At 43.0% G+C, this 25,079-nt stretch overlaps 1 protein-coding gene across 1 annotated transcript in view; it reads right to left on the bottom strand.

The window, feature by feature from the left end:
- bahcc1a (BAH domain and coiled-coil containing 1a) overlaps nt 1–25,079 on the bottom strand; it is a 93,233-nt gene that overhangs the window by 8,204 nt on the left and 59,950 nt on the right. The window contains exons 6-23 of the mRNA XM_084745273.1: nt 24,875–24,989; nt 24,464–24,663; nt 23,307–23,468; nt 21,542–21,852; nt 20,401–20,746; nt 17,582–18,532; nt 15,194–15,363; nt 14,654–14,790; nt 14,323–14,436; nt 8,586–8,700; nt 8,051–8,285; nt 7,710–7,904; nt 5,983–6,156; nt 5,565–5,848; nt 4,060–4,140; nt 3,456–3,591; nt 3,241–3,355; nt 2,079–2,154 (exon numbers count right to left, since the gene is read on the bottom strand). Of these exons, the coding sequence (XP_084601399.1) occupies nt 2,079–2,154; nt 3,241–3,355; nt 3,456–3,591; nt 4,060–4,140; nt 5,565–5,848; nt 5,983–6,156; nt 7,710–7,904; nt 8,051–8,285; nt 8,586–8,700; nt 14,323–14,436; nt 14,654–14,790; nt 15,194–15,363; nt 17,582–18,532; nt 20,401–20,746; nt 21,542–21,852; nt 23,307–23,468; nt 24,464–24,663; nt 24,875–24,989 (3,917 nt within the window). The remainder of the gene's footprint in view (nt 1–2,078; nt 2,155–3,240; nt 3,356–3,455; nt 3,592–4,059; nt 4,141–5,564; nt 5,849–5,982; nt 6,157–7,709; nt 7,905–8,050; nt 8,286–8,585; nt 8,701–14,322; nt 14,437–14,653; nt 14,791–15,193; nt 15,364–17,581; nt 18,533–20,400; nt 20,747–21,541; nt 21,853–23,306; nt 23,469–24,463; nt 24,664–24,874; nt 24,990–25,079) is intronic.

Here is a 25,079-nt window from a genome sequence, read left to right as displayed (position 1 = left end):
AACTCTGCTCTACTTTTCCAGGGTCTTCATCTCTTGACTTTCCTTTGTGTGCAAACACAACATCCTGTGCCCTGTTTGGCAATAGCGAAGACTTATTTCCACAGTTGGAAAAGATGTGGGTTTGACGACTGTGCTTTAGGTGACCCAGCTGTTAGTAGTTCATAGAGACCAGCATCCTCTCAGTAAGAAAAAAATGGGACAAAGGTCACCTGTAGCAGTAAACACTAAAACTCCACTCTGGATGCAGCGCACACCAGGAAGCACATGTTACCTAAATACAAATGAATACCAGCCAAGAATGTGCTGTGGTTTTCTACAATTTATAATTATGTCTCATTACATGGATGACTTAGGTAAACTATAATTGTATCGTAACATGAGTGAGAATTACAAATCTTGTGGTCTAGGAAAAATAAAACAACCCAACCAGCCCAGATACAACTGAAAATGCAAAATGGGCGAGCAGTTGTGAAAATATTGTGAAATAGACATATGTCTTAAAATAGCTGGATAACCCTACGCTTTTGGATCACTCCATTAGCTGTCTCATCTTCTTACATATCTGTGTTGATCTTTGCATTTAAAATTGAAATGTTTTGGCAGCATTAGGGATGTAAAGTCCGTGTCATCTCCCATTTAAACTTCAAAATGTTAATGGATCCAGGTGTTTTGGGGATTATCCCACCCACACACAGAGCTGGGTTTAGACATTCAGAGACACTCACACACATAAACCCTGTCCTCCCATATGTTCATGTTCATTTAAGAGGTTCAAGTGACCTTCAGTGACCATGCTCACATGCACAAAATATTCTGCTTTTAGCCCTTATTCTGACTAGGTACATCTCCTAGATGTTGTATTTTATTTTGGATATCATTATATCATGATATGACCTAAGTGTTGTCTTTTCCTGGTTTTAAAGGCTGCAATACAGTGAAGTGATGTGATTTTTCTAAACTTACTGACACCTCTAGCTCTTGTTATTTGCCTTTACCCGCTTAATTATTATATTCACATTACTGATGATTTATCAAAATCTCCTTGTGTTATAATACCTCTGTATATTTTTTGTGAAAGCACCAATAGTCATCCCTACAATTTGTCCACATCACTTAAAAATTAAGTACAGCAAAATGGTCCGTGTTTTACTGTTATATGTGCTGTTTCTGGGTTAATATTACTGCTGAAATAATGTGTGTGTTGCATTTCACTGCTGTATATTGTATTGTATTGTATTGTATTGTATGTATGTATGTATGTATGTATGTATGTATGTATAGTATATTACAGCATAGCCTATAAATATCAAGATATTAATTATAAGCCATATCGCCCAGCCCTAAATCCAAGCTATGCTTTTCGCAGGACTAACAAAATTGAATATTTCACTTATATTCCTATCAGCATGCAGCTGTGCATACTCATGCATCTTCCCGAAGAGTTTAACAGTATTTTTGCACATCCAAAAACTTGTTGATATCCAGCTTTTTCATAATATTTAAAAGTTGGTGTGTCTCTGCCTCCGACCTGAAATGTAGGCTTTACTTTTGTGCATGCATCTCTACCATAGCCTTGCAAACTCTTGTTGGCTACTCGGTTTGTTTACAATGCACAGAGCTGACTGTAAACGGGCAAAAGGCTGTCTGTCAAACTGCAGTAAAAATCCCAACCGATAATCAGAACACACTGCATACATAATGTCCAAAGAATGCTCCTAAAACCAGAATAATATCTGAATATCCCATATCTTAATTGGAAAATGCTACATTGGAAATAAAGCCTAATTTGGAATATCCAAAATTAATATATTGTTTGCATGACCTGTATCAAATTTGGAATAAAATTAGTGTGCATGTAAACATAATCAATGACCCTGAGAGACAGTCAGGGTGAAAAAGAGAAAGTGAAGGGACTGGCAGGGCTGCAGAAAGGCTGGAAGCCGGATGGAGAAGGAGAAATGCAACGAGTGTGAGAAGGATATCTAAGAGAAATAGAAGTGTCGAGTGACCCAGAAGACCAAAGAAATGATGGTGTTTCTCGTAACAAAGAGCGTTTTAGTGCAGCGGGGTGAACTTACAGCTTCCTGCAGCAGTTGCTCCAATGAATAGATTCTTGGGCGGTTTCCTCTTTCGCCGTCGATAACAATGCTAAAGCTGGAGAAAGAGCAGAGCAGAGAGAGAAAGATGAGGCTATTTTCAGATGCTTGTATTATGCTTGCCTGGCTCCCATGTCATATGTTACTCCCACTCTGCTGTTGTTCTAGCATCTTTTCGCTGCCTGAGCCAGAGGAGCGTATTGATATTGAGCTAAGCATGGGATGATGTGGGGTATAATGTAAAGAAAGACATGAAGTCAGATAAGAGAGAAATAAGAAGAGGGAAAAAAAAAAAGATACTGATGCTAACTTATAGTTACTCTCATGCAGAATTCCTCTTTGTTATCATAGCGATGCTACCCTGATAAACCTTGCATGAATTTTTCTATAATGGGTTGGTGTTTGGAAGGGTGTGTTAGCCTCCAGGATAATTCATTGATTTCTAGACACATCTCAGCTTTCTAAAGCAATACACATTTACATTTCTCAACTGATTTCAAAGAGGGGTTTCATATGATCCATGTGAAGTAGGGAAAAAATATTCTGAGTTACTAAGTTAGGTTTAGAAATGTAAATATTATAGTGCTTTATATCCAGGAAAAATGCAGCTCCTCATTTGGATGTATTTGTTCACAATCTTCCCTTGACCACAGTATGGCGGCAATGACATCTGATCCAAAGGCCAATGCGGCCTCTTCGTATATATGTCTGTTGTCACCACTCTGTAGTACAATCAGGTATTCAAACTGGGTGTCAATATTGTACCAGTTCCTACATTTTCAGTACCCACTGGACCAAATCACAACAGAAATTTTGGTGCCTGAGCTGTCAGTTGAAATAGTTGCCCTTAGCATTACTGCTTGTGCCATCGATAGTTAACATAATGGCAGTAGGCCAATCGGATGAATTGAGTAGCGGGCCTTCTGTGATGGTGACGATGGCATTTACAGTTTCTTGGAAAAAACAATGATGGAGGACAGTGCAGTATTTTAGATTTCAGGTAAGTCGTTTTCAGTCATTTAACATTTAACAGTCAACTGGTACAGATCATGGATTAACCACGTTCCGTTACACCACTGCTTCAATTTCAACCTCGATAATCTCATTGCCTTTTCTATATTCAGAAAACACCCTGACTGCTTACATGTCTGGGAGCTCCAGAGTGTGGACCCTGGCAGCATACAGAAGCTCATCCTCCTTGGAGATCAACACCTTCAGTCCATCAGTTAGGAGTTCTTTGGTCAGGACACAGTTAGGAACTGTACAAGGAAACGCAAACATCACAATTAATATTTCAACATCGCTGAAACTATCCGCTGCTTGCAACACTGCTGCGAGACGCCCAACGGTATCTCTTACATCCAGGGCTTTTGTTGTTGTGTGAATGGCTGCTGTCCTCCTCCTCTTCTTCCTCCGAGAAGCTGCTGCCATCCATCTGAAAGCCCTCATCGGCCGCGAAACTCTCCAGCAGCCGACTCACTGCTCGTCCCTTTGGCTGCAGAACATAACAGAAGGGATGGCCAGAAGTATAAATGGGTGCAGGGATGGATAAAAAAATAAACTTGGAGATAGAAAGTGTGATTGAAGAAAGAAGAAATTGTTTAGCATGCTACTCAAAGTAGCAATTAACCGCAGGGGACTTCACAGTGCCTGTACCATCTCCTATCAGTAGCCATTTTACTCGAGCATTTTTTCACTCTGTCACAGCAGAAGGTGTGAGCCACCCCCCCATTCCCACATCTCGTCTCCCATCCTCTCCTCCCCTAAGATTACTCAGCAGGAGGTTCGGCTATGTGCGATGTGCTAAGTACTTTTAATAGTTCTACAGTAACGGTCCTCAGGGTGAGAAATCTAGGACAGTAAGATTTTTGTTAATACAATGTATGAAAGCTGGCGTGTCTGTAGAATTGGATTGCATTTGCCTTGCGTCGTGAGTGCTTTTTGAATTCGGTGTGACTGGTACCTGTTGGTCCTTGCTCCTTTGTCCCCTGCTGCCCTCCTCTCTCTGTGAACATGGCACCCCAACTGACCAGCAACCTCTCCTCTGTTGAAGATGGACAAGATGAGTAGTGAGCGTCTCAAATCTCCACAGGCAATTTAGTTCTGCTCCCAGGGGAAGCAGGAATGGGTGCAAAGTTTGTGCACATAAATTATTGAAAATAATAATTTATGTGCAAAATTATTCACACAGTTTAAGTCCTATGAGGGTACAAATTATTAATTCGAGGGAAGATATTTCTAATTTGTAAGTGTTATTAATTCACGTTTTCAATTCACATGCACTAATTAAACTGAGGGTATTAATTAAAATTTGTGTGTACAAATTAGCACAGTTTTTATCCCTGCTACCTACCAGGCTCTGCAACTCAGTGCTTAAGCTGAACTTTTTTCCTCAGTGTCCCGCAGCTGTCTTGAAATCTACTTCCAGCTGTCCCAAACTTAACAATCATCGTCCCAAATTCAAGTTCTTTTTTTGTTCTATATAATATAAATTTAATAACTTTGTTTCAGCTACTCGCATCACTTCCACCATGAAAGTTCGGCTAGTTGTTCCCTGCATTTATATCTGAATAAAAACTAAAATATTGGCCACATTTTGTTATCAGATTACAATATTCTTTTAGTCATTGGATAAGTTCTTGTTTTTGTTTATTTTTAACCATTTGATCAATAAATGCATCACTGGAAATGCAAAACTGTTTCTGATTTGTATACCGCAACGTAAATTTACATACACACACACACACACACACCACATATCTTACAGTAAACACGTAATTTTATTATTCAGCACCATGACAGCGTGTAAGCATGTGTGTGATGTAACGTGGAGCTGGGAGTGCCGGTGCCTCCTAACAATTAAAATGATATATATTCCATGATGCATAAATGCAATAACTTAATCTGTAAGGACTGACGTTAATGAGTTTCTGTGCTGTCCCAGAACTGTTACAGACATATTGTTGTGTCTCGGTGCAACTAAATGCAAGCTTCCATCACCTATCACTATTATGTCACCCATCTTTTCACTACTATGTGCATTTCTGTGATGACAAATTGATTATCATACCAAACATTACCATTTAGTCTTCAGTACACAGAGAGTTCCTACAACGTGTGACTGCTTTTAGGCTTGGAGTCAGGCCTCTCTATTGGTTTCATCTTATAATGTCTTTTACACATTTTTGGGGTGTTTTACATGTTTTTTCTTGATACATCTTTTTTGTCTTCTTACACTTCTGTTTGGTAGGGAGGATTATCTGACATTTCTTTTTAAATGTACAACTTTTGAAATGTATAGTGAGATGGAGCCTTTTCTTGGACATATCATGGATTGTAAGACTATACTAATTATTTTGATAGATTTTTCTTTGCTGTTTACTGTAGTCTATAATTTCCTTATGCTACAAAATGTAAGCAACATTACATAGGGTTTTTCTAATGAAATATATCAAAATTTCTGCTAACCTTATTGATCGCTCCTCTCAACATGGTGCTCTTGCGGGTCGCCCTCTTCAGCCTCTCACTGGTGGTGGGGAAGGTGGCCAGTCCCATGCTCCTCCGGTAACGGTTTCCCCTGGTCCCGAGGCTGCCCCACCGAGGCTCTTTAGACCTGGGCACACACGGCCTTCTGGCCACTTCAGGCTGATGATCTTCATGGTGGTTCTTGACTGCAGTGGCCAGTCCCAGCCTACAGGGGGGCTTCTTCCTCACTTTGACCTCCCCTTCTGCTCCAGACAGACTTTGGGAGCCTGTGCAGTTCAATTAGAGAAACAGATTTAGACCGAGCTAACAAGCCAGGAGGAGAAACACAAAACAGATGCTTCCCGTGAAGATGTGAAGCAGCTTTGTTGACTTATGAATCAGGTTCAAAGGACAGTCTTACCATAAAGCTCCTGTCTCTGTTTTTTGTTCCTGGCTTTCTGATTGGCCTCCAGTTTTACAACAGATGAGGGGCTCGGCCCTGTCACGGAGGAGCTAGAAGTGACGTCTCTGGCAGGTTGGGCTCTGTAGTCTTGACCTTCATCAGTATCATAACTGCCTTCCTCCTCTTCATCTTCTAATGGAGACAGCAAAACATACAACAGTTTTATGAACCTATATGATCAAATCCATCTTTTAAAGTCATTACTGAGCAGTGGAGTCATTTAGCTTACTCCCCATCATTTCACAAGCACTTCATTAGCATTTAAGTAAATAGTTCATTGAAATTATGTATGAAGTGCTTTGCCTCTGCAGTATTTCCTGGTGTGAACCCACATGCTACAGAACAAGTGTGCAAGGGAGTGTAGGATCAAGTGAGTGTGTGTGTGGGTGTTTCACTGCACTTTCTCAAGCAGCTCTTTGACCCAGTCTGCTAGTCTCCAGGGCTGTCAAAGCCTCTCACAGGCAAGTGTCCACAGCTGTGGCTGCACATCTAGCCCAGACGAGCCAACGCGGCCAATCACTGAGGTGTCGAATGTCCGTGCACACCCCTGTCTGTTACAAGACTTTCATCAACACCTCTTTACTCACCTCTGATTACTTTTGAAAGTGATTTACAAATTAACAGAAGGCACACTGGACTCAAAGCAGCATAGCACGCCGTAAGAGGATACCTGATTCGATGTGTCAGTGATACTCTGGTCAGACATACATATGTCAGGGGTTGTTTCTTTATTTTTAACTTGATATTTCATGTGCTGCAGCCCTTACTCATTTCTTTAGCATTTTATTCCTATATTTTCAACCAAAACATCCCTAGCTTTTCCATCATACAGGTAACTATTGCATTCATATTTTCAAGTGTTTTGTTCTGATCCAAAAGAGTTTTTGGTGAGTTTTACATTGTTTTCCGTCAAGATTGAATGAAGTCTGTTTAGTTAACTTTAATGAAACTTGTTGTAGATAAAAAGAACAAACTTGGATTCAGAAGGTGTATGGTTATACTGTATCTTTGTGTTTAATAAGGAAAATAAACAGAAAGAAAATAACAGCGCACACTAAAGCCAGCAATGACGGTTTTCAAAGTAATGGAACACCCAGCGCTCCAGCCGGGGCTCAATTTTGGCTAAAACCTTTTCAGCATGGCTGTCAGATCACATACTTTCTCATTTTTCAGGTAAATAGTACACCCAAACATTTTGGGTGACAAACAGTAACAGAATCTTGTTGCCTAGTTTGACAATTTGATCTCACTTTCATGTGTCCACTACGTTGCGTTGGACAGACCTCATTTGCATAAAATAGAGGTCTGGTCGTGATTATGCAAAATCAGATACAGCAAACGGTCTGTGAGCTCGTCACGCCATAACCATCATGCACTGTGCCACTGGATCTACTTCTCACTGATGTACGTCAATGGATTTGTCTGCACCATAAGTGTGAAAATGTTTAATTTTTTGATCCTTTGTGAGTTTATTTGTTTACTGGACATAGCAAGTATATGTAATGTAGGTAATGTAGTGAAGTTGCCACTAGGACATGTTTCCCAGCTGAGACTCAGGAGGACAGGAGGAGGTGGGACAAGGGGACGAATATATTGGCTGACTGTGGCTGGTTGGAAAATGTTAACAAATCATCCAACCCTGCTGTACATGTCTGATAACCATCTATTAGTATCCCCTGCCTCACCTTGATCAGAGTAGTCGGTCTCTGCAGGAGAGCTCTCGCCCTCCTCCGTCGCCTCCTGTCTCTGACCACGGAGAACCCTCGCCCTGGGCTGGCTCAGACGGGAAGACCCCTGGGTCAGGGAGGTGGATCCCTTTTTACGTCCACGGCGCACCAGTCCAGTCCAGCTCTCCTGGGGGCCACTGTCCACGCTGGCTGCTGAGAAAGTTTGCAAAACCAATCACAGCTCAAATGTAGGTAAATGTAAAAACTGCTGGTGGGAACTGAGGTATTACACACAACATAGTGCTTATTAAAACAAAACAGCATGAGGCGCAATCAGTACTGTGATTGCCAGTATTTACCTGTGTCACTTTGTCCCCCAGACTCTCGCCTGGACTCAGCTTTGCTCGTGCCCTGGCTTCTGTGTCTATGCTTGGGGTTGGAGTTGCAGGGCGAAACCTCCTTGTCCCTGGAGCCTGTCCCTGAGAGATTCTTTTTACCCTGGGCTTTCTGTTTGAGCTGAGTCACATCATCGGCCAGCTTGGAGCTGAGCATGCTGTGAAGACTGCTTTTTCTGCAGCCCTGTGCTTTTATCTGCTGCAACAGAGAGAGATGAGAGAGCCAGAGAGAGCCAGTTACACTCCCGGTCACAGCAGCCGCAAAAGCATCAGAACGTCAGAGGAAGAGGGCTCACACACAGAGAAGAAAAAGGAATAGTAGAAGCCCCAATGAAAAAGATATTAATATGGAGAGCAGAGGATTTGACTCCTGAGGGTAGCACCTAATTAGAAATAGTGTGCAACAAAGGAATATATCAAACACAGAGAAACAAAGAGTGGCCTCTTTCATTTCTAGTTGCAGAGAGGACAAAAGCAAGGAGGACAAGGGGACCCTGACCTGTGTGCTGCTGACTCGCTCAAAGCCTCGACTGGACAGCCTCTTCTTCCTTCTCTGGCTGTCTCCGCCCCCTCCTAGGTCCTCAGGCGACATGGCAAGCCCCGCCCCCATCGACCTGCCAGTCAAAACAAGGGAGAGGCATTCATTAGAGAAGAATGGCGGTGGTTTGAAAGAAAAAGAGGGGGTAGGACATCACAGGGGAAAACAGAGTTGAGTCACCTCTCTGTGGGATCTAATAACTCTCCTTTCTCTGTCTGATGAACAGAATGACAAAAAAGGACATGGAGAGCCCAGTGTCTGAACCACACACATGAAAAATTGGGATCTAACAAGGAACCTGGGATTGTTTGAGGGCAGTGTGGCATAAGAAGCCTTAATGCTTTATCTAGGGAGCGTCTTTGCAGCTTGTGAAGCACTGCATAGCTTTGAAAGATACAGTAAATGGTTGGAAGGCATTGCATTTGTATGCAGCTCTATTGTTCTCAGTGAATATCATAGCTCTCCAGTTGCATTTTCATATCACTGTGGCACACCGTTTCCCCTGCACTGAGCAACATCACAGGCCAACCACTCCAAATGCCCTTGAATTTCCCTCTGGAAGCCTGCCCACAGACCACACCGATGCGAGCCAGGCCATGCTCAAACAAAAGATTAACTTCCCCTCTCCTCGTGTGCGTACAGCCGAGGAAATCAGTCACATTTACAGAGTAAGCAGGGTTTAAATGTGAAGTGGATAAATAAAGCACATTCAACATTTCATGTTTGTTTTTAGCTGGCAAAATGTACCACATACAACTCTATAACTGGACATTTTTCGCAATCAAGTGTGTGTATGCTTCTTTGTTTGTGTGTCATCAGCATGGGAACACAATATGTGAATGCATACGCCCTTATAAAACAGAAATCCTGCAAAACTGAAGATGCGTCATTATGACGGCTTTGCATTTTGGCACTGAACCAAACAACGGCATAACACTACCCCACTGTGTGATCTTAGATAGCGTGCCGATGTTCTGGAAGCAAAAGAGGCGATGTGGGTGTGACATGTAACCCAACAGCGTCTACTACCCTTTTTACACAGACGTCGATTGGGCCCTGTTACTACCTCAGCTGCCAGCTTAAAGGCAGAACAACAGCGATTCCCCATTCTGCGTTCCACGTACATGTTTTATACAGAATGGCAAGGTGGAGTAACGGTGGTTGTCAAAACATGGAAGGATGAAGGTGGGACTTTTTAATCCTTTACACAACTTCTGACTGAATTTTATCTTCCTCAAACACATTTTTTCTTTCTGCCATTTACAATTAATTTACATCTGATCCATACAAGAGTGGTTTGTATATGAATCAATTGGAATGGATAACATTGAAATCTTCTTAATTATGAGTTGTATACATCTATTCAGTGTAAATATGACCCCATACACTTTTCTTTATGTCTGAAATGTAAAATAGCTGTGCTGTATATAGTCATCATCTGTTGTGGCGCCCCAAAATGTTTTTTTGGACTGTCAATCCAAGCTGAGATTAAGACTGTATTTGTGATAGATATAGCTCTGAATCCACATAATTATATACTGGGATTAGACTCTAATTATGAATGGAGGTACAGGTACATTTCTAGGATGGCTTTGTATGCTGCACAGCTCACAGTATTAAAAAAAATGGTTAGACAAAGTCCCCCCTGATATTTCAGCGTGGTATGATAAACTTTCGTCTATTTTTCCATTGGACAGACCACCATGTACGAGACATTCTCGAGGAGTTTGTAAGGGACTGGTTCTCAGAAGCACTATACCTAAACGAGTGTGTATTTTTGTCTTAACTGTGGGTCTCTGCTTTGTATCACTTCAGTATTGAAAAATAAAAACACTGAAAGTGGAATAACGGCACAACATTCCCACCTTGGGGCTATATTTTGTATGTAGCTTTCAACTGTGTGTAAATCTCCTAATCAGAGTGTGTCAGTGTTCATCTGTACCAAAACATGAAAAGAATGAAGGCGATTGTTGGGCAGTGGGACTGTGTTGTCCACTGACTGACAGGAGAGTGACAGAGGTGGCAGTGAAGTGTGAGTTGTCCCTGTGAGGCAGATCCCGCCACGGCTTGCCTTCCGCTGCTGACAAACACAATATGACAGAGTCCCTCCCCTCGGTGGGGGGCTGCTGGGGCTGAGCGTACAGTGACTAATTAAACAGAATTGATTAGCAGGGTTTGCTGGCGAGCAGTAGTTCCCCCCAATCAAAGCAGCACCACAAAGGACCCCAGTGCTCTACCCACAGGAATAACAGAGGCACGCACAAAAACAAACAATGCCTGCGTAAATGCTCATAAGCACACAGCTACATCCATATCTAATTGCACAGATGCATAGAACGCTTTATCAGTCACTCGACCGCTACCGCACACACACACTCTCTGTGTTTCAAGCAAAATAAGGTAAAGGAAGGAGGCTGGGCTGTTACCCACTGACCCACTGCCCTCCATCATAGCACCCAAGCGTCAGCCTCTTCTTGTAGGGGCATGAGTGGCAGGTGCAGTGCATGCTTTTACATAACCCTGCCATGTAGCACAACATGGGACTAATCAGTCCCCAGTCTGCCTGTTCCTTGTTCAGAAGCCTCATGTCACTCTCTGCTGCACTGAACACACACATCTGCAGAAACAAAAGGGTGGACGCCCTGTCTGCCTTGAAGAAAAGTACCAGAGCTGTGGCTCAAATTTTAACACAATAGAGCAGGGATGTCACACTCAATTTCATCAGGGACACATCAGCATTATGGCTGCACTCAAAGGGCTGATTGTAAATTTTACTAAATAAATGTATTTACTTGCTATCATTTTATATTTTGCCAGTGCATTAGATTATTATTGGTTTTAGAAATAACTTAAAAACCAGCTCTGAAAACAGAAATCCTGGAAAAATAATGACAGACAGCAGACATTCAAGTGCACAACTATCATATAATTTATATTGTAAAAATGAGCATATGAAGTAGTGTAAGTATCTATAACAAAATCAAAGAAGCATTATTTCAGCCTGGGTAGCCTGCAAGCAAGTTTCAAACCCAAAATGTATAATTTCTCACAAATGCAATGACAGCATTTTTCTTGGCTGCTACTATTATTGTTACTCGCTACAACCACTTGGCTAGAGTGCCACTGCTGGAAACAGTTACATGATATTGTTTTTATTGAATTTCACTGAATAATCTGTCAGTTGTTTTTCATGGTTAATAGATAAGTTGTTTAGTCTGTAAAATGTCAGGAAGTGATGATAAATGTTGATCAGTGTTTCCCAAAGCCCTCATATGTCTTGTTTTATCCACAATCCAAAGATATTTAGTTTACTGTTATAATGGAGTAAAGAAAGCAGAAAAAAAAATCATATTTAAGAGACTGGAATCAGGGAATTTTGATTTTTTTTCCCCCCCTTATTCTTTCTTGAGACACTATTCCATACAGGGCTCAACAATAAGGAATTCCTGCTTGTTTGGGGGGAAAGCAAAATGTCATGTTGGGCAAGTGAATCTGGCAAGTCTCTAGCCTAACAAGGCAAGTGTTAAGAAAGAATTAGACTTTTTTGAGAATCAGCCAACATCCAAGTAATTTTTTATGCAGAAATGTCAGAAAATGCTAATTTCAGCCTCTTAAATATGAAGATTTCCTGCTTGTCTTTGTTTATCATCATATTAAACTGAATATCTTCGGTCATGAACTGACAAAGCAAGCTATTAAAGAGATGAACATGGACTTGGAGCCCTAGATTAAACATGATAATTAACTTAAGTTGTTTTTTGTTATTGGATAACTGCTAATAAATAAAACCGTTTGTGCGGGGCAAGTAAAAATTGACTTTAGGGAAGCAGATTTTTGAAGCACTTTCCTGACCAGGCAGGTGAACAAAACATTAACATCAAACCCCGCTATGGCTCAGATTTTAACACAATAGAGAGCCAGACTGCAGTTTACTGTACTGTAGCCTGCAGAGCACCCCTCCACCCCACTGCCGACCCCCACCCTCCCTCCCTCCATTGCACTTCGCTGCGGGGCCCTGAGCCCGTTACCCTTTCATTTGGGTGTCATTGTCACCCAGCATCAGCGTCCCCGCTCCGATCAGTGCTGGCCTGGCGAGGGGGCAGGGGTACATGGGTGGAAAGAGAGTGGAGGTGACATCGCAAAGGGGCAGCTGGGAACACTGTGGACCGCTGCCCAGAAACCAGTGAGAAAAGAACCATGAAGAGAAGACGGAGAGAAAGAACGCTGCGAGATGACACTCAGGCCTCTAAGCCTTTCCAAACCCTGATGACGAGGCTAATTGAAGCCCGACAGCATACCTTTATCCCCGAGACCTTTTTGGTTTATAGTTCACCCACCACCACTCAATGGTTTTGACAAAAGCTGATGCTTGCACTTTAAATGTCATCAATACATTTTGTAACATACCATTTTTACACCAAAATTAGCGCATATTTTCGCAGGCTAACAGAGTATGTCTCCGCTGAAGAGAATGACTTTGAAAACACAGAATAACTTGTTTTAATGAATTTCGTTAGTTTAAAATGTTACGAGTTGTAAAATATCACTTCCATGAGGATGTTCAGTCAGACTGATCACAGGCTGAACTTTATCCTCACAGCTGCAGCAAAGGTCAAGCTGCATGCGCCGTGTGCAGTTTATATGTTGATATAATGTTGATTAATGTTGAAATGGTGTTGTGCCTGTATAATTAATACCACCAGATAATACACTGAAGTGGTCAGGTTTGGAATCCACATACATTGGGATAGTGCGCTTCTCTTCCCACGATAGAAAATGTCAGGAAAATATTAAACCTTACTCCTTACTTTTTTGCGCTACCAGTGTTCAACCCGTGTCAGCAACCATGATTACATCACTGTTGATTGGAGCTGGAGCTGATAAATGCTCGTGACTCATCATTTGACCCAGGAATAAATGTCGATTGTATCCATTCCCATTGAGGACAAAAGCCAGTTAGCATGGGGGTGGTAGGTTTTTTGTCTAGTGTAAAAGGTGCTTTGGTATAGTAGGGTCCTTGTTTCTCGACTATCCACCAATATCTTTATCTCTGTCTCCCTCTTTATTTTTATTCAGCTATACTGCTCACGGTATTCCTCTAATTGTTTTTTTCCTCGTATGAGAGCTCTAAATGTCAGCTTATCTCTGAGTGCCTGGACTGTCTGACCATCATGTTATCCTTTAGACCCCTGGTGACCCTGTGGGGCTGTGGTGTGTCACATTCCTGCTGCTGGGACAGATTACAGGAGAATTCACAGTACTCTAATTACATCCTCTGCCTGTCATCCCCCCCAGCCAACAGCCAGACGCCCCCCCTACACCCCCCAATCCTGACCCCAGCACAGCCAAGCTCAACATGCACTACAGTAATGCCACTGAGGTTTAAGATTAGCTGGGTTGAAGCCTAATGAGCGGTTTTCTCGATATGTGTAGCCCATATATCAAGCATGCATGCATAAATATTCTGTACTAGCAGACATACACTCAACTGACACTGATTATGCTATTATACAATTAACGACAGTGTTGATTAGATTAAAAAGGGCTCAAGTGGACTTCCTTGAATGGTTCAGCTGTGTTCTTCCATTTCCTGTTTATGCCAGTGAGAGGCAGTCCCTGTATGCCAGTGATACAGAGGGGCTTATCAGGCCAGATTGGACTACAGCCAGCCAGCGTAGATGGGCTGAATGATACTCACTTGACTTTTCTTTGGCCCTCCAATGAGGACACTGGACCTGTGGTGAGGGTGGGTTTCCGCTTCCTTGGCCGCCCCGGTCCTCGTCGCGCTGGGCTGCGAGGTGTTTCCTCCTTCCTGCTTGCACACGCAGATGTAAACACAGAAGCAGACAGAGAGCAACTCTGAGATACTACACATATCTGAACTCAAAAGGTTGAAGCAGCAAAGAGTGCAGAAAACAATCCCCTGAAACCTAGAAGCAAATCTGTTTTAAGTTTTTATTCCTTTTGAAATCGCTGAATGCAAAGGGTGGAGATGAGCTGAAGGGAAAAAAGGATAAGGTCATACTCACTGATGATCGTGCTTCCTCTGAAGTTTAGCCAGCTCTTTTTGCTTCTCTTTGTAGCGACGCTGAAGCTCAGCCAACTTGACACGCATTGCAAGCTCAGGACCGTCCATTGTTTCCATGGTACCTTTTGCCGGGCACACCTGAGATACACATCATTGGTGGTTATTTTTAACATTGAAAAGAAAACTTAAAAAGTAAAACTCTTTCTTTACTAGGTCATATGTTCATTCATTAAAATTAAAGACATTGAAGGAGTTATGGTTATTTGAAGCAGGGTTATATGAGGTTGAAATATTCTAAATATAGCAGACAGATACATTTTGCTTCTGACCCTGTCCACAGCAGTACATCGCTTAGCTTCCTACACTGGTACTCCTGCTGCTTTTTTAAACCGGGGCCGTGCCAACTGCCATCTACTGTAGGCAATACACTTTGACTTTGGATAAGTACCTCATACAACCCCACTTCAAAAAATCAGAACCATCGCTTTGAAATCCTATAGGATCTTTGTGTTTTACAGACACACTATAATTACAGTCTTACTGGTTCATTGCGAGGTGTCCAGCTGCATTTTCTACGTAAATTGAGGATCCTGCGGGCCGGGAAGTGTCGCCCTGAACCTGTGCTGCTGCCTTCCTGGGAGCCCATCTCTAGTGCACGGGCTGTAGCCAGGGTGGCAAGACTCTGGAGGTCAAACATCAGCAACTCCTCTTCTGTTACAGAACAACAAGAAACATAGATTTGGTTCACAATGTGCTCATGCATGCTTGATTTGGAGACACAACATTTAAACTCAGCTTGTTACTGTGAAATATGTCAAAAGACACTCAAACAAAATCAGAAATGGAGGAGGTTTGTAATTGTGAGTGATACATGTGCACACTTGGTATCAAAACTTACACAGTGGTTGGGATGCAACAGCAAATTAACTTTTAAATTCGATTGAATGACGGTTTAACTCATGTTGCACCAAATTTTAAAACAGTCTTTAATTGGGTTCACCCACTTCACCCAAAAATGAAAATTCAGTCATTATCTACTCACCCTCATGCTGATTGAAGGGCGGGTCTAGTTTTTTATTCCACAAAACACTGATGGGAGTTTCAGAATGAATAGTGACCAGTTTTCAAGCATCAAAGATACCATCTGATGTAATCCAAGTCTCCTAAAACCCCAACATGCCAGGTTGACAAAAAAGTTATTTACACCATGTTTTTAGCCTAAATCTGTCTGAACCGAGTGTGTGCGGTGTGACGGTGTGCAAATGGCATGTCAGGACTTTAAGAGACTTGGATTATACCAGATAAACAGTATAGGAGCATTTTATGTTTTTTTTTTCCAGTGTTTTTTTTACATTTGAAAACTGGTCACGATTCACTTACACTGTTTGAGAGATCTGCAACTGTTGTCCTGTCAAACTCCAGCAGTGTTTTGTGGACTAACAAAATAAATGGGCATGAGCATGAGCAGATAATGACTGAAGTTTCATTTTTGGGTGAACTATCCCTTACCCATACTGATTAAACTTCTAATTTTGGTTTAAATCACAAAACTAAATCTGTTGTCTCATTTTAAACCTAGTTTAGCTAAACTCTGATTAGAGCTCATCTTAGATCAACCGTCAGTCGGTCAGTGTGTCTTATAATTTCAACAGCAATCTTGTACTATAGCGAATAAATGGTGAGGAAGAAAGGCATTGAGGAAAATCGGGCACATCGAGTCAGTATGAGGAAGCAGCATATCATTTCAGAGGTCACATCAATGTGGACTCACCAGATGCTGCTATATCTGTTGCCATCTGGGCTAAGCTCTTCCTATATATGCCCTACCTGCCCATCGCACTGACTGGACTATCTGCCATCAGTGAACTGAGCTGAGGGCTGCATATCAGGGGTTGCAGCCTCGTCACAGTGATAGAGAAACATACAGTTTTGTTTACAAAGTAACACTGTCTTATGTCTTTACATATATAAATAAAAAAAAAAAAAATACAGATTCCTCTTACTTGTTTTAGTACTTGTTTTGGTAAAGACTACTGTTGTGACTCGACATGTGCCACTTCCCTGAGCTGTCAACAGTATCGCATCACAAAGACAACATCACTGACTCTGGAATCAGTTGATGATACCCTTTTTATAGAACCCTCTTTTGGGAGCAGTTAAATGCATTAGGATGCTGTGGTAAACACAAAACATCCTTTTGCATGAATAAAAAAAAACAAAAAAAAAACACATCGCGCTTTGAAAAACAAGGAAGCTTTTAAAGGCACTTTAAAACAATGGGGTCTAATTAGCCAGGCAATGCTCCAGGGTGCTGAAAACATCGACTGCTTTTGTGATTACACACTAACTTTCAGTAACGTGTTGTGTGTGGGAAGCCAATTGGTGTGTCTTATTTTTCCTTTTTGTTAAAGCGTGCGCGATTGCGTGTGTGTTTTTATGTGTGCATTTGTGCACACGTGTGGATCAAACGGCGGCAGGATGGAGAGACAGCTCCCTAAGGAAAGCTGGAAGGGAAAGAAGACGGAGTGAGAATGGGAGGTGTACACCCTTCACTAGCAGTTCAGCCCTGTCCTCCTGCTTCTTCTCCTCTCTCCTGAGGCCTCTGCATCGTTAGAACAGCCTTTTAGAAAATAAAAGTGCCTTTAACACACCAAAGAAGAGGAACGGCAAGCAGGCATGCAGACAGCTTCTCTGGGGACATGTTAGAATCCACCAGAGGCTCGCGAGACCAGCAGCAAGAGACGAGGATCTGGGAGGGAACACGGAGCGACACAGGCAAGGCCTGAGGGGGGAGTGGGAGTTTGTCTCAGTGGACGCAGAGGAAAAGGAGGGTAAACTACGACAGAGAAGTGCAGTCTGCTAATATGAGTGTGTCTCTGCTCTGTGCATGTTAATGTATGTGAGTAATGGAAGACCCACAGTCCCTCACCCTGGCTTTTCCCACAGGTGCGCTTTTGCTGTTGGAGCTCCAGATCCGCCAGCTCACTCAGAAGCTCCATACCCTGGTGAGGGTTGGGCTGTGACGGGGCAACTGATGGGGTGCTGAGAGGAAACAAGGGAAATGGAGGTACGTCTGTGCAGAAGGCAGCGGCAATCAGCAGCTCCAGACTCCAGTAGCAGGGCACAAGAGGTTTGTGGGGCACAGCAACAGTTGCCTCACTTGGGCTGCAGGCGGAAGCTGAGGCAGGGGAAAGACAGACGAACTCCACAGAGGCATCATCAGGCGTCATCTCGTTCTTGTGCTGCTGCAGGCTGTCCTTTGCTCCCTCCAGGGCCAGGGACTGAGGCTCAGGGGCTGCAGGGGAAGCAGGGTCAAGCATGATGATGGCAGGCAACTCTGGATGCTGCTCTCCAGGCATGTTGACCTTTTGAGCATGCTCCACCTGGCTCTCCTCACCCACCGCCTCATCATCCTCTTCCTCTTCCAAGGTGATGACAGCTCCTGGCCTTTCAGGCTCCTCTGTTGAAAGGGGGACTGGACAGGAAGCAGCCTCGCACACTGGGCTCTCAGCAGGGGGGCAAACCAAGACCTCTTCCTCAGCAGGCCCCTGCTCCTCCACCTCCTTCTCTCCAGGCACATAGTTGGCTGCTGTCACCGCTGCTACCTCCACCTCCTCCCTCTGTTCCAGAACTCTTTCAACCACGCTTTCCTCCTCTTCCTGCTCCACTTCTTTTGGTGGGAGTGGCTCTGGGAGGGGCCTGACCACTGCTTGACAGTCTAGCTCCTCCCCCAGGCTGGAGAGGGACTGAGGAGCATGCTCAGCAGGCTCCACTTGGACTGCTTCCAGGTCGGCTGGCTCAGCCAGTCGAACATCCTGGGGGGAGGGCCCACTTCTGTAGCCCATGGCAATAGCAGGGTAGGTGTATCCAGGAGGCAAATCTATCGAGAGAAAGAAATACAGATAATAGAATCATAAATTGTCAATATTGGCTCAATAATTCTGATAAAACTGTCCACACAATTATCTCATAATGCTGTTATTTTATTAAGTGATATTTTAGCTTAAGAACAAAGCAAAGCATAATACCCAGCAGGTACCTGGGTAAAAACTTAATTTACAGGTGGATGCACTGCTCTGTTTGCCACCTCACACAGTGCAAAAAAGGCACTGGCTTTAACTGTGCAAGGACCAGTGAAGCTAAAATTTGCTCCAATTCTAAAATGAGTTGTGTGGCTCAAAAGTCAGGTCAGAAACTCAAGCTCAAATTGTGCAGTGTATGCCCAGTTTTAAGGACAACTTTATATTTAGAGGTGTTATGCAAATCTAAATCCTTACACATCAGGCCCACTCTAAACTTGACTCCCTTGGTACCTTCAAGGTCACAAAGGGTGAAAACCAGAAAAGGCACATTGTTTGATCTCACAGTAGGAAGGATAGGGGACCATTTGCAACCGTATGAGTGTGTTGTTCGAAGTGGGCCAGGACTTTGGTTTATCAGAGCACCTGAAACAATTCCTCTGGTGTGCGGCAGCCGTTAGCCAGACATTAATGATGATGAAGAGAGTGCGGGGCCTGTGGGGGTGCAGGAGAAGCGATGGCTGATATTGAGGTGTTTCTCAGTCATTGCCGAGGTATCAGTGCCAGAAAGCCCCAGCTCAGCCGGCAGTCATTTTCTGCAGCTTTGAGCTGTTCAGTCAATCAGGGGCACACCAAGCCACCCACACATATTACCACAACAGCCCCAGAAAAAAAGGATCATTAGCAACAGTGGCTATTTCAGTTACCACTGTGGATAAGGTAGAAGGTGCTGCTATACCTCCGAATACACTGTCCTTTTTGTGTTGCTGTGTCAGAGTTATTTGGCTGTAGCTCACAGAGGTTTTAACTGGTTATGAAACAGTCTCAATGCCAGCCTCCATATGACCAGCACAAATTAACAAGACCATCCACGTGAAGACTGGCTATTTCTGTATAGTTATTCTAAATGCCTGCCACCGGATCGGAGTCTCCTTGAAATCAGATGAAAGGAGCCTGTGTTAACAGTTTGCAGGCAAAGTTACAGTGAGTCATGTGTAAGCTTGTTTAAAAAAAGCAGGAGGAAATTTTTATTTAGCTCATTTTATTTTTGACGTTATACTTTGTTCATTATATTGGTGGCAATGCTACCACTTTTGTCCACTTTTGATTAGGGCTGCTGCCTAATAGTCAACTAAACCATTAGTCAGTAAGAAGAGTCTTAGTCAACCAAGTTTTTGTTTATCAGTTAGTTGTAAAAAACAAAAACAAAAAAAAAAACACTTTAAACTCCATTCAAGAGCTTGCCGTTTGGCTGGGTACTAAAGTATCAGGGGATTGTTGCAACACAAACCTTTTCTCTGAAGTTACCAGTGCACTGCTGCCAACTGTGCTGTAGCTGCCATTAACTAGTAAGCACAGTTAACAACAGGGGCACAGCCTCCAAGATTGAAGGCCCAGTGGCTCTGACTCTGAAACATCATCCACCTCGTTGATAAGTCTGTAGTATTTGGTTTTGTGAAGCTGGAAGTTCTGTATTCCCAAAATTTGTGTGAGGTTATACACTGCTGAAATAAATTAACAAAACGTTCAGTCTCCTTGCTGGTTCTTCCGACACAGAATCATTATTTCTTTTTCCATTAGCATTTAACTGCCAGCTTGCTTTGAGTCCCAAAAATATGTACTGAAATCATTAAACTAATATCATGCAACAACTAGTCAGCTATAAAACTCTTAAGTTGGGGGGCAGCCATATTTTTGATTGCATATAGATACTTTTGCTTATGCTTACCAGGCTCCAGAGACTCCGGGTAATCCTGTGGGGGCTGTCCCTCTCCTCTCTTGTCCTGGGATTCGGCCCCCTTGGGGATCTGAGGCGGCGTAGGGCTGATGGCAGGTGAGTGAGGGGCTGCCGCTGCAGGACTGGGAGCAGGGCAGGGTGTAGAGGGAGTGCTTTTGGGATGAGGTCGGAGTGAGGGGGACTGGCAACAAGGGGACAGGTGAGCAGCGCAGGCCCCGGGGGGAGAGGGGTTCCTCTGAGGTGGGTTGTAAGAGTAGGGCTTGGCAGGTTTAGATGTTCTGGGTTCTGAAATGAGTTCCTCTAGTTCAACTGAGGGCTCATTGGGCCTCTTCTGCATCTGCAGGAATAAAATAAAGTTATTTTCATTTCGTTTCATTTTATTCAAGGAAGTGAATTAGCAATGTAATAACCAATTCCTTGCAATATAGTCACTGACACAAAAAGCTACTTGTGCAGCCTATATTCAGCGAGTCACTCCATCCCTGTGAGAAAATCAGCATATCCCAGAAAAATATTAGGAGAGTTAAAAATAGACTAAATACTCATGTGAGAATTTAAGCTGACTCTGGATCTCTTTTGATGGATAGAGAGATATATGGACAGATAGATAGACAGATAGACGTACAGAATAACTAAGTATAAATACTTTGTTACTGTGCATGATTATAGTTTTCAGGTATCTGTACTTTACTTGAGGATTTTTTTTTTTTTTCTGGCAACTGTTTGTACATTTGCAGCTGCAGAGGACTGACAGCCCCAAACACACCCAACCAACTGAGCCAGAATACAATTCAATACAGGCTTGTTACTTTAATGTTAAAAAGGCAAAAAAAAAACAATGTAAAAGATGTAACAGGACAACATAAAAGACAAAACAAGATGAAAAGGATGTAAAGGACGCAACAAGACAAAAATGACGTAACAATGCGAAAAACAACATGAAAGTCATAAGACAACCACAACAAAAAAGAAATTATATAAAAAAGACATAACAAGACAAAAATTTATGTAAGACATAAGGAAAAAACAATGTAATAAGATGTGACAGAAGTACAGATATACAGACAGACTGATGTTAATCAAACTCTCTTCACACTAAAAGCTTTCTTGCAGAGTTTGACTTTCTAATCACCTGTGAACTGTGAGTGGCATGATGTTGCATGTCCATGCCATGTGCAGCTCTGTGTTGCTGCTGCTGCTGCTGCTGCTGCTGTTGCTGCTGCTGCTGCTGCTGGGTTTGAGACTGTGGTTGTGGTTGCTGTGACTGGTGGCTCTGGTGCTGATGTTGATGCTGATGCTGGAGCTGTTGGTGCTGCTGGAGAGCGTACAGCTCCTGTTGCCGTAGAAACTGGGATCGGGAGTACACAGCAGGATGCTGCATGTGGGAGGGTGGGCCCCGGGCGCCATACACAGGGGGCCACAGCCCTGGCTGCTCCATCACATCTAATGAGAAAAAGGAGGAGGAATGTGACAGTGTGGGCTACCTTAGAATAAAAAGACGTGCATGCACATACACACTTTAGCAACCTTTTTCTTTTGGATTCATACACACCGACACTATGTGCAAACACACTAGAATACAGCATATCTCTCATTATCTACCTCCCACACACCCATTTCACAACAGTGGAACCATTATGGATCATTTAAAAATCATTGTATTCACATTTTATAGCGACGACATAGACAAATCTGTTCAAAAAAAAAAAAGAAAGATTTTTGACTTCATAGAACAACATCTCCCCAGGCAGCAGCAATCCCACACTCTCCCCCGCTCTGAACAGAAAGCTGTCTCTTAAGAACTGCCTTGAGAATTTGCTGGAATGCTGGAAAAAAAAAGTCCTGACAATGATGAAATGCGAACAGATGAAGATGGTTGTAGGTTGATTAGAGGTCAAAATACTGGACTGGAAATGCATGTTGGTCTCGCTGGAGGATTTAGTGTGGACTTTCCGGCGAAAAGTCCCACCTGCCCAGCCAAACCACAGACAAGGGTCTGCAAAAGGGCCCAACAGGAAGCTTGGTTCCCATGTCTGTGAAGAATCAGTACAACTTGATTTGGGTGACCTGCTACGACAGACGTCCCAGTTGGGAAATAGTGGGCCAACACTCAGAACCTCAAAACTGGTGTTTTTCTGGTCTCTAGCCTTTCACCCCGATTCTCCCCTCCACCCTCTTTTTCCTAGACACACCAAAAATCCTTGTTCAGAAACATAAACTTGGATACGCAAATGTTTCCTGTGGGAAAGCTTTTGTGGATGCACTTCCTCTCTCGGCTGAAACTCCTGTGGAGCACAGAAGGAAACGAACCGCTGAAAATTGCAAGCTAATTAAATGTCACAGCCTGCTCGCTGAATGTGTCTACAATGAGTTTTAAGAAGTGATCTTTCCCTCATTCTCACACTTCCTCTTCCTCTGCTGTGGTTCTCAGTGCATGTGTGTATTTTGGGGGGGAGTAAGGGGGGGGGGTGTACACGTGCAGTATAGCTTTGGATGAGTACCCTGACCAACTGAGAGCCCTATTCCTGCTGGGCCAAGCAGGTGGTGTGCAGGAAATGTTTGAATTGTGGTGTTTGTGTCTGTGAATGAGCCCATTAAAGGGAAGTTCATCAGCAGTCTTCACAGGATCACTATGATTCCAGTAGTTAGCTCCAGATGTATATGAACATGGAAATAGCATCATGTTAATGACTAGTCAGTAGGAGGCTGTGGAATATACTGTAGGCTACATTTAGTGAATTTCTAATCTATTGAGACTTACATTAGTGTGGCAGATTCCGAGGGTAACTACAGTATGTGTATGTGTGAGGCTGTACACGCATAATTTTGTGCATACTCATTTGTTTAAAGTTCTTTATAAATACTTCTACAGAGGAGAAAGCGATGTTATGGCATACCCAGGTGATGGGTGGCAGGATGGGCAGGAGGCTCAGTGGGCAGGACCACCAGCTGGGCAGAGGGGTCCTGAGGCAGAGGCAGGACCGGCTGCAGAGGGCCTGGCATGGCTGCAGAGAAACCTGGGGGCAGATTCTGGTGCAGGGCTGTATGACCTATACCTGCTTTATAGAAAGGATGTCACATTAGATTTATGTACCCTTCAAATTTTATGTAAAAAACTGTTACAAATATACTATGACTACAATCACTAAATCATGATATCAAGTCTAAACTTGACTGGGAACCAATCAAAAGATGCTAAAGCTGAAATGATGTGTTCTCTTCAGCATAATGTACAATCCTGGATGCTAAATTCTCCACAAATCTGAGATGACACACTCCTTTGGGCATTAAAGGAAACTCGATATTTGCTTCTGAGCACGATTATATAAAAGCATAAATGATCTGCAAGTCAGCAGAGCATAAAAACACCTTCGTTTTTGACCTAATCCATAAATGGGAACTGGGACTATACTGCATTTTTACAGTAAAGGCATGATCTCTAAGGGCCTGCATCCACAGTGTTTTTTTCTGGCAGAAAGGTGCTGGCAGGGCAGCGCTGGGGTGAAGTTTTGTGCGATCAGGAAAACCCAAAACGCTATGCGTGAATTTTGTTTCTATGACAACAATATCTTGAAAATTCCTATGACCGCCAACTAGGCTACCCACTTGAATGTGTGTCTTAAAAAGCGCTCATCTTGAGTCAAGCAGCTGTAAAATGCTGGTTAGCCACATTTAATTTCCTATAAATTTTTCACTATTTAAGTTCCCACAACTCCTATCCAGCATGAAATAGTAAAATAAGGCAGACATCTGAAAGTATAAAGAGCGATACAAGGAGAGAAACTGAACTTTAAATGACAGAGATTCAGTTAAAAGCTACAAAAGCTGAACACACAGGACACTTTTAAAACCCTCTCTCTCTCTCTCACACTGCTCTCCTGCACTGACATAAGTTGAGTGTCAAGTCTCTGGCGCACACCAGCATGAAAACAGAAAACAGAAAACTCTTCTCAATTTTCTTGGTTACCAGGGTGATGAGTCCCCATCTAATACATGATAAAAAAAACAGCAGTGACAACACCAGGACCTTTCTGAAATATTCTTATTCTCTTACCATAAGAGTGTCCTGTCATCCAGAGGGAGGGGCTTCCAGTTCTTGGCATCCAATGATGGTGAGCAGAATGTGCAGCAGGATCTCCTAATTGGCCAGACTGGAGGGAAGTCCCGCCTGGGACCATGAGATGAGAGGTGAGGTCTCCATGACAGCTGTTGGAGGGGTGGATTCTTGCAAACTCCACCCTTTCCTTATTATCCCTGGCATTAGGATGAGACGAAGATAAAGAAACACAAATGAAGACCAGTGTCCTGACGGTTTCTAACAATAACTTATTTTAATTGGGTATTACACGGTAGTGGTGTTCCTTATGCGTTCAAATCTGAACAATTGAATTTTGATCAAAGTACATGTATTTTAGCATGAAAATGCTATTTTTCCAAGTCCTTCAATGGCTTTATAGTTGCTTACCTGATATATGCATCTCTGTCTCTGTCCAAGCAAGTCAGACCTATCTGTTCTCCACTCAGCCTCTTCCTCTCCTCTTCTGTGGTGGGATCTGAAGGATACATGGAGCGGGGCGGTCCTGAGAGACAAACATTATCTTAACCATTAACTTTCACTATTGTGTCCCCTGGTAAGGACATATTCCCAGGTCTCTTGCCATTTCTCAAAA

The sequence above is a fragment of the Lutjanus erythropterus genome, chromosome 19, assembly GCF_056507025.1.
Source record: "Lutjanus erythropterus isolate fLutEry1 chromosome 19, fLutEry1.hap2, whole genome shotgun sequence".
Classification (NCBI taxonomy): domain Eukaryota; kingdom Metazoa; phylum Chordata; class Actinopteri; order Lutjaniformes; family Lutjanidae; genus Lutjanus; species Lutjanus erythropterus.
The sequence above is the reverse complement of the archived record's forward strand: the minus strand, read 5'-3'. Positions and strand labels throughout refer to the sequence as shown.